This window comes from Saimiri boliviensis, chromosome 6 (genome assembly GCF_048565385.1).
Source record: "Saimiri boliviensis isolate mSaiBol1 chromosome 6, mSaiBol1.pri, whole genome shotgun sequence".
Classification (NCBI taxonomy): domain Eukaryota; kingdom Metazoa; phylum Chordata; class Mammalia; order Primates; family Cebidae; genus Saimiri; species Saimiri boliviensis.
This window is the reverse complement of record NC_133454.1, coordinates 114,808,840-114,823,328: the sequence shown is the minus strand read 5'-3', so window position 1 is coordinate 114,823,328 and position 14,489 is coordinate 114,808,840. Positions and strand designations below refer to the sequence as shown.

Here is a 14,489-nt window from a genome sequence, read left to right as displayed (position 1 = left end):
CCAGCTCACACCTGCTGCCCCAAGGCCTGGCTATGATGCCTGCAGCACATAAGGCAGGCGTATGTGGAGATGCCATGCCTCTGAACAGGCTCCGGTGTACAGCTGCCTGTGGATGACATTCTTTTATGCATACATCATCACAGACTGGAGCCTCCTTCTGCAGCCTGTCCCCAGACCTCAGGGTCCTAAATAAAGTAAGCCTGGCAGTGAGATGGGAGAGGGCAGTTCCTCTTCTAGCAATAGTAACTGCTTTGAAGTCTCAACCACCCACTTTTGCGATTCTGGCCAGATGCATAGGTGTGTGTGTGGAAGCTGAGATCCTGACCTTCAGGACAAAATGAGAGTAGCTTACAAAATCAGGGGACACTTTCTGGGATACATACAAGTTTTCTACATACACACCAGCTGGGGTACAGAGGGGAAAACATGGCACTGAGGAGATGAGGTGGACACAGAAGCTTGAAGCTCATCCCCGGGGAGAAAACAAACCTCTCTGAATTCTGAATGCATCTAACTGCAGCCAGTGCCGTGAGGGTTACCCTGGGCCCTTCTGTTGTTACTGCCATTCCCATAATTCCCTCATACTGCTATTGACATGAATTGGCTTCCATGCTTCCTCCTCCTCAAACAGAAAGGTCTGAGGTTTCTGTCAAACAACAGACCTCTAGGTGAGGCCTGGGTAAGTTTCCAGCCACAAATAGAGGAATACCATTCCAGAAGCACCTTGGTATCAGTAACTGTTCAATTATACGTTGGTATTGAGAATTTTTGGTTCTTACAGGGTTCTAGCACCTATACTCAAATCTTGTGGTGCCTCCATGTATCAGATTGGAAGGGTCTAAGGAGAGCTGGGGCAAATGCGAAGCTGTGGCTGCGGGGGGCTAGGATGTGTATCTGAGGCCCACTTTCATAAGCTCCTTCACATCACAGGATGGGAAAAGAGGTCAGTGGCTATTCTGGAGTGATCAATCAAAACCGAAGTCATATGCACAGACTGGCGGCAGCCAGTGACCAGTACCTAAGCAATCCCCTTCTAAATCAAGTTCTTTGAGAGGCAGGAACGATATCTTATTCATGACTGTATCCCCAGAATACCTCCTGGCACAAAATCAGCACTCAAGAAACATTTGGTGAATGAAGTACTGACACACACAGCAACATGGATAGACCCTGAAAACACTGTGCTGTTAGGTTGAAGCAAAAGGAATTGCGGTTTTGAAAACAACGGCAAAAACCACAATTACTTTTGCACCCACCTAATAAATGAAACTAGTCACAAAAGATCACTTTTTTTTTTTTTTTTTTTTGAGATGGAGTCTTGCTCCGTTGCCCAGGCTGGAACGCAGCCGTGTGATCTCGGCTCACTACAACTTCCGCCTCCTGGGTTGAACAGACTCTCCTGCCTCAGCCTCCCGAGCAGCTGGGATTACAGACGTGCACCACCATGCCTGGCTAATTTTTGTATTTTTAGTAGAGATGATGTTTCACCATGTTGGCCAGGTTGGTTTCAAAATCCTGACCTCAAATGATCTGCCTGCTTCAGCCTCCCAAAGTGCTAGGACTACAGGCATGAGCCCCCATGCCCAGCCAAGAACACATATACAATTCTACTTATTTGGTTTCTTCTTCTTCTTTTTCTTCAAAGACAAAGTCTCACTCTGTCACCCAGGCTAGAGTACAGTGGCACAATCTCAGCTTACTACAATCTCTGCACCCCCCCAGGCTCAAGCAATCCTCCTACCTCAGCCTCCCAAGTAGCTGGGACCGCAGACACATGCCACCACACCTGGCTGGTTTTGTATTTTTGGTAGAGATGGGGTTTTACCATGTCGCCTAGGCTGATCTGGAACTCTTGAGCTCAAGCAATCCTTCCCACTTGGCCTTGCCAAATGCTGGGATTACAGGCATAAGCCACTGTGCCTGGCCTCAATTCTACTTATTTGAAATGGCCAGTGGATAAATCTATAGAGATAGAAAGTAGATGAGAGGTTGCCTAGGGTTGGGGGAAGATGGAGGAGGGGGGACTGAAGAGTAATGGTTAAGGGGTGTAGGATTTCTTTTTAGGGTAATGAAAATGTTCTAAAATGGACCGTGGCAATGGATGCACAACTCTAAAATATATTAAAAGCCATTGAATTTTACACTTTAAATGAGTGAAGTGTATAGTATATAAACTGTATCCCAAATAGCTGTTAAAAAGAAATTTTTTTTTTTTTTTTTTTTTTGAGACGGAGTTTCGCTCTGGTTACCCAGGCTGGAGTGCAATGGCGCGATCTCGGCTCACCGCAACCTCCGCCTCCTGGGTTCAGGCAATTCTCCTGCCTCAGCCTCCTGAGTAGCTGGGATTACAGGCACGTGCCACCATGCCCAGCTAATTTTTTGTATTTTAGTAGAGACGGGGTTTCACCATGTTGACCAGGATGGTCTCGATCTCTCGACCTCGTGATCCACCCGCCTCGGCCTCCCAAAGTGCTGGGATTACAGGCTTGAGCCACCGCGCCCGGCAAAAAGAAATATTTAATGAATAAACAAATGAACAAATGAATATAGGATACAGTTGCTGACTCTTGTTCTTAGAGTTTCTTAGAATCACGGACTATTAGAATCATGTAAAATGCCAGACAAGGAATATTCACTCACACATTCATTCATGTATTGATTCATTCAGCAGGCATTTATGGAGTATCTGGTATGTATCTAGGTACTATGCTAAGTGACAGTAATTAAGCAGCAAACAAGATTACTATGGGTCTACTTGCCCTCTTGGGAATACACTCTCACACTTATGGTTCCTTTTCTTTATTTAGAAATTCTCTAATTGTTGTCATACCTGACCTTCATTCTTAAGTTCAGTCTTTAAGGATGCTGAGTTTCTCTCCCCAGATTTTGGGGCTGAATCTTCCTTAAAATGATCTGAGCCCAGCTGGGCGCTGTGGCTCATGCTTGTAATCCCAGCACACTTTGGGACGCTGAGGTGGGCAGATCATTTGAGGTTAGGAGTTTGAGACTAGCCTGGGCAACATGGTGAAACCCTACCCATCTCTACTGAAAACACACACACACACACACACACACACACACAAATTAGCTGGGTATTGTGTGCGCACCTGTAACCCCAGCTACTCAGGAGGCTAAGGCAGGAGAATCACTTGAACCGAGGGGCGGGGGGTGTGCAGAGGTTGCAGTCAGCTGAGATCACACCACTGCACTCCAGCCTGGGTGACAGAGTGAGACGCTGTCTCAAAAAATAAATACATAAATAAATACATAAATAAATAAAAATGATTTGAGCCCAAAGGGGAACTATCATGGAAATTTTAAGCTAACTCCACTTGGCTGCTTTTAAATTACAAGAGATACTCTCCCATGCTTTTTAAATTTTTCAGTGAAGAAAAAATCCCATCTCCTTTGGATAGCAGATAAATCAAAATGATAAAACCCGAACTGCAGCTTTTACTAATGGCAGTTGCTACAGGGAAAGAAAAGTATCCACTGAATAATGAGGGGAAAAACCTACAAAATTCGGAGTGCGTGATCACTAAACAGATTTTGCACATGACCAGCAAAATTAGGTCATGAGCTGTGAGCTGCAAAATACCCTGTCGCACTGTGGGGCTGGTGTCTGTTGCTGGGAGGAATAAAGTTGCCATCTTCAAAGTCAGCGGAGGAGCTGATTGGCACGTTTCAAAAGGAGTGAGGTGATTCTTGGTGCAGCGCAGCCAATGCAGCTTTGTTTTCAATGGGTCAAACCACAAAGCAGAAATGACGGCATGACACAGGGAGGTGGGAGACTCTGAATCTCCTTGTGTTCCCGATCCCTGTCTCTGGATTCAGGCTGACTGAGGTTCCAGTCCCGCCTCTGCTACTTATAAGCTATCAGTATATTCGCATGACGTTGTTACCCTCTCTGAGCCTCAGTTCCCACTTCAATGAAGTGAGCAGTAATAGCCTTCCCTCAACTGGACTTCATTACCTTCGTGCCTTTTTTTTTTTTTTTTTTGAGATGGAGTCTCACTGTGTCCCCCAGGCTGGAGTGCAGTGGCACAATCTCGGCTCACTGCAACATCTACCTCCCAGGTTCAAGTGATTCTCCTGCCTCACTCAGCCTCCCAAACAGCTGGGATTACAGGTGCCCACCACAACACTGGGTTAACTTTTGTATTTTTAGCAGAGATGGGGTTTTGCTATGTTGGCCAGGCTGGTCTCCAACTCCCGACCTCAGGTGATCCACCCACCTCAGCCTCCCAAAGTGTTGGGATTACAGGCGTGAGCCACTGCCCGGCCACTTTGTCACCTCCCTGTTCTCCAACCACAACCCTCTTCATCACAAGTCACTGCCAACCTTTGCCCCTTCTTTCCTCAGAATATACCCTAGGGTGTGTGTGTGTGTTTTGTTGTTGTTTGCCTAATTCTCTCACCACCCTCCAACTCTGTCTTCAGAGCCTAAGGCTTCCCACGGAAACCACAAAGGGTCATTTTAAAGGGAAGTAACAGTTTTTACAAGGATTAGGTGAGACAGTTAAGGTAAACACATTTAAATAGAACAATGAAGGTAAATGCATTCAGTATGATTTAGGGAAGGTAGACATTCTTCAATAAACATGATTTTTGCTACATGTCCACTTGCAACCCTAGCTCAGATTTGCTTGTTTTATTTTTTCCTTTTCCTTTTTTTTTTTTGAGATGGAGTCTCGCTCTGTCATCCAGGCTGGAGTGCAGTGGCGCCATCTTGGCTCACTGCAACCTCTGCTTCCCAGCTTCAAACGATTATCTTCCCTCAGCCTCCTGAGTAGCTGGGACTACAGGTGTGCGCCACCGTGCCTGGCTAATTTTTTGTCTTTTTAGTAGAGATGGAGTTTCACCATGTATGCCAGACTGGCCTTGAATACCTGACCTCAGGTGATCTGCCTGCCTTGGCCTCCCAAAGTGCTGGAATTACAGGTGTAATCCACCATGCCCGGTCTAGCTCAGGTTTTGAGTTAAGTAAGTAAAAGTTAACTGAGGCATAGTTCAGCTACCTCATGTGGTTAAAAATTGTGAATGACGGTGAAACCCAACACAGAAATTAGGGGCTTCTAACTATTTCTGCCAAGTCCTGGCTCTGGACTGATCTTGAAAAGCTTCTGCTGACATAAATAATATACTTCGCCCTTCCCTCAACTGGGGCTTTATCACCTTCATGCCCTTCTAGTCCCTAACCTCAACCCTGTTCATCACACGTCACTGCCAAGCCTTGTCCCCTGATATGGTTAGGCTTTGTATCCCCACCTAAATCTCATCCCGAATTGTAATCCCCAGGTGTTGAGAGGGCAACCTGGCGGGAGGTGATTGGATCACGTGGGCGGTTTCCCCCACGCTGTTCTTGTGATACTGAGTTCTCGAGATCTGACGGTTTTATAAGCATCTGGCATCGCCCCTGCCTGCACTTCTCTCTCCTGCCACCATGTGAAAGAAGTCCTTGCTTCCCCTTTGCCCTCCGCCATGATGGTATGTTTCCTGAGACCATGCAGAACTGTGAGTCAATGAAACCTCTTTTCTTTATACCAGTCTTGGGTAGTATTTTCACAGTACCGCGAAAACACACAAATACAGCCCCTCTTTTCTCAGAATATCCTCTAGTGTGTGTGTGTGTGTGTGTGTGTGTGTGTGTGTGTGTGCGCGCGCGCAGGGGTCGGGCTTTTTCTGTCTCTTCATCTCACCACCCTCCAACTCTATCTTCAGACCCTGAGGCTCCCCACAGCAACCACAAAGACTCATTTCGCTTCCCTTTGGAAATGCAGAACGTATTTTGTTTTGGGGCAAATCCCAAATAGACCCCTCTACCAGTGCCAGTTTCTTCCCTAAATGCTGCTTTTTCATTTGTATACACTTCAGGTTTCTCTAAGAAGCAGCGGCCACACAGAGCTGAGTTGGTTTCAAGAGTTCAGGAGACGTACCTGGCTGCTTTCTGAGTGAGCTCCAGCGGGAAATCGGGGCACAGTAATTGCAGCAAACAGTGATATTCTTTCATAGTCAGCAAATCTGAAGTGGAAATGGGAGGAACACATTAGGTCTCTGCATTTCAAGTCACTGTTCTCTTATTGTTCATTTCATGAGTTTCAAACCTGGTCTTGGTAGAGCTGCTCTTTTAAAGGCAAGTCAGTGTTAAGGGTATGCTAGTCTCTAACCTCCAGGTGTGAGATTTTAAGATCAATATTCCTACAAAGCCTTTCCTGGGTGGGAGGCACCCAATTACAACATTTTGACCAGCAGAGCTTCCCTGGTATGAAAACTGGTCGGGTGAAGACAGCAAACGAGAGAGGCACCTTTATCAACCTTCTTAAGTTTGGTTTTCTTTGTATATAAAAATCTGGAAGAACAAGTCATTTCAAAGCCGGTTAAATCTGCTGAAATTCTCTGGCATGGGGACACTTACCACCACATTCCCAAAGACCATCCACAGAATATCTGGAAGCAGTACCAAGGCAAACACTCTTGCCGTGTGTGGAGGAGGAGAATAGCATAGAAACCCACAGACCTCATTACTCTGTCATCCAGCACTGCAGCAGGCTGGCTTCTCTTTGATGCCTGCAACAAATCTGGTCATCCTGCTATAGGAAGCCAAGACAAAGGTCCAAGATATACAGTCAAGGCAACCAAATGATTCCTGATACACAGAAGCAGTGCTTTGGGAGAGGTGGGCCAGGATGAGGCTCTGTGGCCCAGCAGAGAACCCAGAGAGGCGAATCTCAGAGAGATTTATAGGATCCCGAGGGAGAAGAATACACTGATGCTTAAAAGTAATTTTGTTGCTGCACATACTGAAGGCAAAAGATTTCAGATCAGCCAAGGAGTAAGAACGTGCAAGTATTACCACGTACCAAAGCATTTCGAATATGGAAGAACCCAGTAACACTAAAGTGAGAGCAATCCCTTCCGAAGCCTGTCTAATTGGGAGGAGGATGAGTGAGAGGAGGGAAACCAGAGGGCATGGCTACATTTGGGGAATGGAGATGATGATCACAGGCACTTGGCTTTACTGGACCTAAGTTAACCCAAAGCCACAGGAATCCAGACCTCCTGCCCCTGCTAGTTCGGTTGATGCTTTTCCAAGACAAAAACCCCAAATCTCCAGGGAAAGGCCTGGGTTCCTAGTACTTTTTCATTAAAGCTCAATTCAAGGTGGGGACAGAGTTTGACTAACCACACTGCCGAAGTCAGGAACACCAAAGGAACAGACTCAGCGTCAATATAGGTCAAAGGATCAAGATGGCTTTTGTGGCACTTTCCTCTTCCCACTCGCCTGACCTCGGGCACAGCCTGGCAGGAGGTCTTGTTCTTCAAGGGAGGGAGTCATCGCCATTCGTGGTCTCAGACTTGGGGTGAGGATAAAGGCGAAGGGAAGGGAGAAAAGCCACGGAATCTAACGTGTTCCCACTTTATTCTCACTCCGGAACTCCCCATGTAGAGAGAAGAGTGATTTCTGGCAGGGAGTAAATAAAGGAAGTTCTATCTTTGAATCATCAGTGCTTTTCTAGGCTAAACTTTGGTGGATGGATCTGATAGCATTCTTACGGAGAGTCAAAGTGTTTCATAGGAACTCACATTTAACCCCCAAATTACCTACAAAATATCCTTGGGAAGATAACAGAATGAAGGAAAATGAAAAAACGAGAGAGAGTTAATTAAGAAAGACAATGCTAGGATTCAACATGAGCTTCCTGGTTTCTACACCCTAGTCCCTCTTCAGGTTCTGGATGTTATTCTTTCTCATGTACTTCAAATATTTACTTCCAAGACAGAATAATGATTTACAAATATCACTGTGTACTTCTCTAATGCAACAAAAGCTCTTAAAAATACTAAAAACAGAATACATCCTGCTCACCACTTCTGGAACTTGACTCTTCTAAATGTTAAGTACAGACAGCATTCAGATAAAGAGATTAATAAAAATGCAAGCAAATAAACTTTTAATTGTGGAGAAGTAGTCTATTGGTTATTGTTATTATTCTTCTTCCACGCAGACTCTGCGTTGGTGGTGTGGAAAGAGGAGTTCTAATTCTACTGAAGTAGTGACCAGATAACATCAAGGCCAGATGATTTCTGCTACTTTGAGACACTTCTCAGCTGCCGTACAGTGGGTATTGAGAGAACCATGAGTGGTAAGACTTGTTTCAAAATCAGAACACTGAGGAGCATATGGGAGCTTGTTCCTTTCCTGCTCCAGAGGGTAGGGTTCAACTCTTGGCTCTGCAATTTACCAAGTATGTAACCTTGGGCAAATTGCTTAATCTCTCCAAGTCTCCATTTCTCATCCTTAAAATGCAAATGATACCAACACTTTTCAGGGTTAAAGTCAAGTGTAAAAGAGATGATGTCTATAAAGTACTGAGCAGAATGTTTAGAACTTAGTAACATTAAACAATAGGAGTTGTTTTGCTTCTGTTTTCAAATCCTGGGGGTGAGGAGAGGAGAAGAAAGGAGGAAGGTATTTGCTGCTGAGTGTTTTTTATTAAAAAGAAAATTTTGGGCCGGGCGTGGTGGCTGAAGCCTGTAATCCCAGCACTTTGGGAGGCCGAGGTGAGTGGATCACGAGGTCAAGAGATCGAGACCATCCCGGTCAACATGGTGAAACCCTGGCTCTACTAAAAATACAAAAAATTAGCTGGGCATGGTGGTGCGTGCCTGTAATCCCAGCTACTCAGGAGGCTGAGGCAGGAGAATTGCCTGAACCCAGGAGGCGGAGGTTATGGTGAGCCGCAATTGCGCCATTGCACTCCAGCCTGGGCAACAAAAGTGAAACTCCGTCTTAAACAATAAATAAATTATATATATATATGTATATATATATATATATATATATATACATATTTTTTTTTTTTTAGATGGAGTTTTGCTCTTGTTGCCCAGGCTGGAGTACAACAGTGTGATCTCGGCTCACCACAAGCTCCGCCTCCCGGGTTCAAGCGATTCTTCAGCCTCAGCCTCCTGAGTAGCTGGGATTACGGGCATGCGCCACCATGCCCAGCTAAAATTTTAATTAATAGATCAATTTTAAGATGGGGGTCTCACTCTGTTACCCAGGCTGGAGTACAGTGGCATGATCATAGCTCACTGCAGTCTTGAACTCCTAAGCTCAAGCGATCTTCCTGCATCAGCCTCCCAAGTAGCTGGGACTACAGGCACATGCCACCATGCCCCGCCCATTTTAAAAATGTTTGTAGAGACGGGGTCTCATGCCATCTGGAACTTCCCACCTATTCCGGAACTTCCCGCCTCAGTCTCCCGAAGTGCTGGGATTACAGGCATGAGCCTCGCTGTTGCTGAGTCTGGACATTACACACCTAAAAGTGTTCTGCTTTGAAAATTCTCTGTCAGGTTGCCTGAGCTAAATCCAACACTCTCCCGCAGTGGCCACTTACTTCCTGTTCCCATGTGCCTGCTCTGTTCCAGGCTCCATGTTATGATGAACAAGCCAGCAGTCCCCCTAGCTTCTGCGGCCAGCATTCGGGCACCAGTTCACCCCAATGCTCCTACTTTGGGCTTTTTGGCACTTAGAGTTGTCCAAGATCTCAAAGGCCCTTCTCACAGCCCTTTGCGCTCCAGCAATAACTGTAATGACAGTGAGTAGTCATGAAAAACTGTGCTTAGCTCTTGAATTAAGTCACTTAGGCTAAGTGCAGTGGCTCATGCCTATAATCCCAGCTCTTTGGGAGGCCGAGGCAGGTGGATCACCTGAGGTCAGGAGTTTGAGACCAGCTTGGCAACATGGTGAAACCCCATCTCTACTAAAAATACAAAAATTATCCCAGCATGGTGGCAGGTGCCTGCAATCCTAACTACTTAGGAGGCAGGAGAATTGCTTGAACTCAGGAGGTAGAGATTGCAGTGGGTTGAGATCATGCCGCTGCATTCTAGCCAGGGTAACAGTGCGAGAATCCACCTCAAAAAAAAAAAAAAAAATTACATAGCCTTCACAGCAACCTTATGAAGCAGGCTCCATTATTCCCAGTCCCATTTGACAGATGAGGATGAGGAAGTTATAAGCTGGCGAGCGAGGAGAGGAGGGTCCAGGGTAGGGGACAGGAAGGGGACCTGTCTTCCCCGAGCAAGATCTCAGGCTGGGAAGGAGGGAAGGAAGGCTGATGGCAGCAGGAATTTATTAATGATTACACAGCTAACATTTATTGAGCACTTCCTCTCGGCGAGGCACTGTTCTAAGGTGTTTACATATGTTACCTCACTAATCTTCACTACTATTATCCTCATTTCACAGACACAAAAACTCAGATTGTGCACACTTAAGAGGTAGAACTGGAATTCAAACCCAGGCAGTCTGGCTCCAAAACCTACCCAGCTAACACTGTCAGCACCTTGATCTTATCAGCCAAAATGTGTGAGGCTTAAGAGCTTGTTTTCCCCTCTAAACTAACTGCAGGAACTAAATAGCTGCAGGTGAACTGGATCAAGGAGACAATTCAAGTGAATTGGGATTTTCCACATAAGAAATTGAGTCTGAAAGGTTCTAATTACTGTCAACAGGTTAGACTGAGGCTCCAGTACAGCAGCCTCAGTTAGACCAGAGGACATGGGCTGGGGGACACCTGTACTGGTGGCCACACCGCCGTGTCTCATCCCCACCCACCTGCCAGCCACTGTTCTACCTGGCAGGTGCAGGGGAGGTACTGTGTATCAATAGACATCTTCTCTAAAGGAATACCCCCTACAGTGAGAAAGGAGACAGCCAGTAGGTCTTGTGAGTTCAAAGGCAAAGACATAATAAGGCTTTGGTGTAAGATCAAAATCAGTACACTCTCCACAAATTTGTGTGTCTCCTTTTGTGGGTGGTCAGACCTGCTAAAGTTTCTTCTTCTAAGCCTTGGACCAGTCTCCCAAATTGTGTGGCTGGCTCCAGACCAGAGGTGTTTTACACCCTTGATTTTATCTTCTCCAGAGACAGCGCAGCATAGCACTGTGGCTAATAGCGTGGGCTTTGGAGTTAGACTGCTTGGGTCCAAATCTTAGCTTTGCCACTGCCTTCAAGTTACTTGACCTTTAAGTGTTCCATGCCTCAGTTTCCCCATCTATGAAATGACAGTATGAACATGCAGAGTTGTTGTGAGTTAATGTAAAGTGCTTAGAACATTTACATTAGTGATCCATTGTAAGGGCCATCTGTTAGTACTTGCTATTATTATTTCAGAAATAAAGAAACTAGGGCTCAGTGAGGTATAATAATTTTCTCAAGGAAACAGCTAGGAAGAGGGCTGAGATTCAGACTTAGGCCCAGCACAGGCTCGGAAGGTCCTGAAAGTTCCACCCCAGCAGGTGGGATCCAGCTGCTCTGTGAAGAACTCAACTTCTGATGATAGGATTATTCATACCAGATGACTGGCAGACTTTATATCAACGTTAAACACACAGGTGCCCTTCAGGAAGGCCACTTTAAACAGCACGGGGTAGCTGGGCAGGGCAGTTGTATTACTGCAGAACTCTGGCTTTGCAATGGGATGCCCTGCTTCAAAACGTAGTTCCACTACTTGCCACCAGCATGACTAGACAAGTTGTACAACTTCCCTGAACGTTGGTTTCCTTGCCTTAAAAGTGTGAATAACTACAGTACCTAATGGAATCGAAAAAGATCAAAAGAGGTCTACAAGATACTTTTCTAAAAAAAGTTAGCGAAGTGTCAATAAGTGGTAGCATTATTTTATAATTATTAACTGATTAAAACTTGAAGTCCTGAAATTAAGGAATCTTTTTTTTTTTTTTTTTTTTTTTTTTTTTTGAGACGGAGTTTCGCTCTTGTTACCCAGGCTGGAGTGCAATGGCACGTTGAACTGAGCTAATGCAACCAGCACAGGCTGGGCATGATGGCTCATGCCTGTAATCCCAGCACTTTGGGAGGCTGAGGCAGACAGATCACCAGGTCAGGAGTTCGAGACCAGCCTGATCAACATGGTGAAACCCCCATCTCTATTTGAAAACAAAAAACAAAAAACAAGCAACCAGCACAATGCCTGGTGCATTACAGTAAACATCTGTTGAAGGAATGAATGAATAAAAATCTGCCTCACAAAGTGACCCAAATAAAAATGCATAGGGACAAAGTTCTGGTCACTGTGTGAACACAGAGATAGGGGATCTCCAGGCACAGGAGGCATTTCTGCAAACTTACAGGGATATGGGGAGCAGCCAGGAGCTGAAAAGTATGAAATAAGGAAAAGACCCTACATCCTAGGTACTGTAACTCTTGGTAAGCACATACTGTAACTCTTGGTAAGCACGATAAACCATGGCAGTTGCGCTACACTTCACAAGCCTGTTGGCCTCCTCACCAAGTGCTCATCAATCAGCTTGAATATTTCTTTTCATAAGAATGTATCACCAATTTTCTTTCTCTCTCTCTCTTTCTTTCTTTCTCTCTCTCTCTCTCTCTCTTTCTTTCTTTCTTTTTGGTGACACAGTAGCCCAGGCTGGAATGCAGTGGTACAATCTCAGCACACTGCAATCTCTGCCTCCTGGGTTCAAGCAATTCTCCTGCCTCAGCCTCCCAAGTAGCTGGGATTACAGGTGCACACCACCACACGTAGCTAATTTTTCTGTTTTTAGTAGAGACGAAGTTTCACCATGTTGGCTAGGTTGGTCTCAAACGCCTGACCTCAGGCAATCCACCTGCCTCAGCCTCCCAAAGTGCTGGGATTACAGGTGTGAGCCACCGCACCAGGCTGTGTCACTGATTTTTCTATGTAAACCAAAGAAAGCCTAGGGCTGGAGATCCCCTATCTCTGTGTTCACACAGTGACCAGGACTTTGTCCCTATGAATTTTTATTTGAGTCACATGTGAGGCATGTTTTTATTCATTCATTTCTTCAACATGTTTACTGCAATGCACCAGGCATTGTGCTGATTGCTTTAGTTCAAAGTTCATGCCAACCAATTAGAGGCTTTTAGAAGTTTAGCATGAATACTACTGTTTCAAGATAAGCAGTGCCCTGACTCAAAATATTCTTCTGTTGATTATCTCCACTCTAATCCCAGAGAGTGTTAGATGAATTTACTTTAGCTAAGAAAATGAATCTAGTCAGAAATTATAGATTCCCAATCTATTCAAGGGTGAACTCCTCCTCATTTGTAGGAAAAGGATGTCGTTCTGACATTGGTCTGCCTTCTTGCTGTGGTGAGTCCTGCCTCTGAAGCTCTCTGGGAGCAGCTCGGTCTACACCCTCCTTGCAGACCACCGTGCATGTCCACATTTGCTCGGAAGAACTGTGGTGGAATGTGGCTGTAGATCAGATACCTCTCCTCTTCCTGGGAAATGGTACCTTTGCCAGGGTCACAGTGGTGTCACTAAAGAAGACCCGTGGAGGAGTGCCAGATGGAAGGAACTGGGGCCATATATTCATTCCTTCAGAGAAAGCCTTCCCTAAAGCTGAAGTCAAGGACTTTTAGCTCTAAAGTATGAGGGATGAAACGGGGCTTGGTCTGAATTCATTTGTGTGAGTGCCTACATGTTGGTTGAGCGAGCTAGTGCTGAACAAGAGCTGAAGATAATGAAATGCTACAAGCCATGGGAATCCCAGAGGACTGAGCAGCCTCTAGTTGGTTGGCTGCATGATCTCAATAGGACTACCACAGAGGCCAGAGAATACCACAGCCCATGTGTGGACTCTCCAATTTTCAGTTGCAATTGTTTTTATGTTCTTTTATGCAGGGGTTGTGAAGGCTCACTGTAAATGACACTCATCCTCAGCCAGGCTGCTCTGCCAAGAGATGCTCGGAAGGACACGGATAGTTTGGGGCATGACCACACCACCCCTTCCAATCCCTGGGACACCGAGGCTTTGTTACCAGGCCACAGCTGAGTAAATACTTCTCAGTGCTACTCTTGAGAGCGGGGGAAGGGAGTGAGAGAGAGTGCGGAGGAAGGGGAGAAGGAGGCGAGACATCTGATGGCTTCACTCCCCAAGCAGCAGTTGGTACCACAAGTCACAGAAAGATTGCTACCATACTAGGGCCATGTTCCCATCAAGCAAAGCCCCAGAAAAAGAGGAGGCTGTGTTATTCTATTTTATCTCCTTTGACAGCACTGGTGTTTTATATTATAAATGGAAGGTAATGATAATTAGTTTACTGAATGGAAATGAACTTACAAAAGGAAGAGACCTGCGGGGTAAGGTATTTGGGCCATTCTGAACACTATCCTTCGCCAGCTCGTTACCCCCCAGAGCATCTTCCTTGTGTTCCAGTGGGGGCAGGGAAGCCCTTTTAGTTTTATATTTTATTATGACTAAGCCAGACACCAAGCTAGAAATGTATTTAATCTGTTTCTGTTTGGTGGTAATATTTGTTCTAGGCAAAGTATTAAATCGGACACAGTAACGATTTTATGGCAATGTTTAAAATGAACAAAAGCAACTCTCCAGGAACTGTTTATAGATAGCGAGTAAAGATTTAAAGAAATGCGGGCATTTCTAGCCAGGATCTCAACATTGTTCCCAAGGTC

The 14,489-nt window shown here is 45.5% G+C and overlaps 1 protein-coding gene across 2 annotated transcripts in view; it reads right to left on the bottom strand.

Moving 5' to 3' along the window:
* CSTPP1 (centriolar satellite-associated tubulin polyglutamylase complex regulator 1) overlaps positions 1-14,489 on the bottom strand; it is a 220,925-nt gene that overhangs the window by 23,310 nt on the left and 183,126 nt on the right. For both annotated transcript variants that reach the window (XM_010334111.3, XM_003920053.3), the window contains one exon: positions 5,937-6,021. In XM_010334111.3, the coding sequence (XP_010332413.1) occupies positions 5,937-6,021 (85 nt within the window). The remainder of the gene's footprint in view (positions 1-5,936; positions 6,022-14,489) is intronic.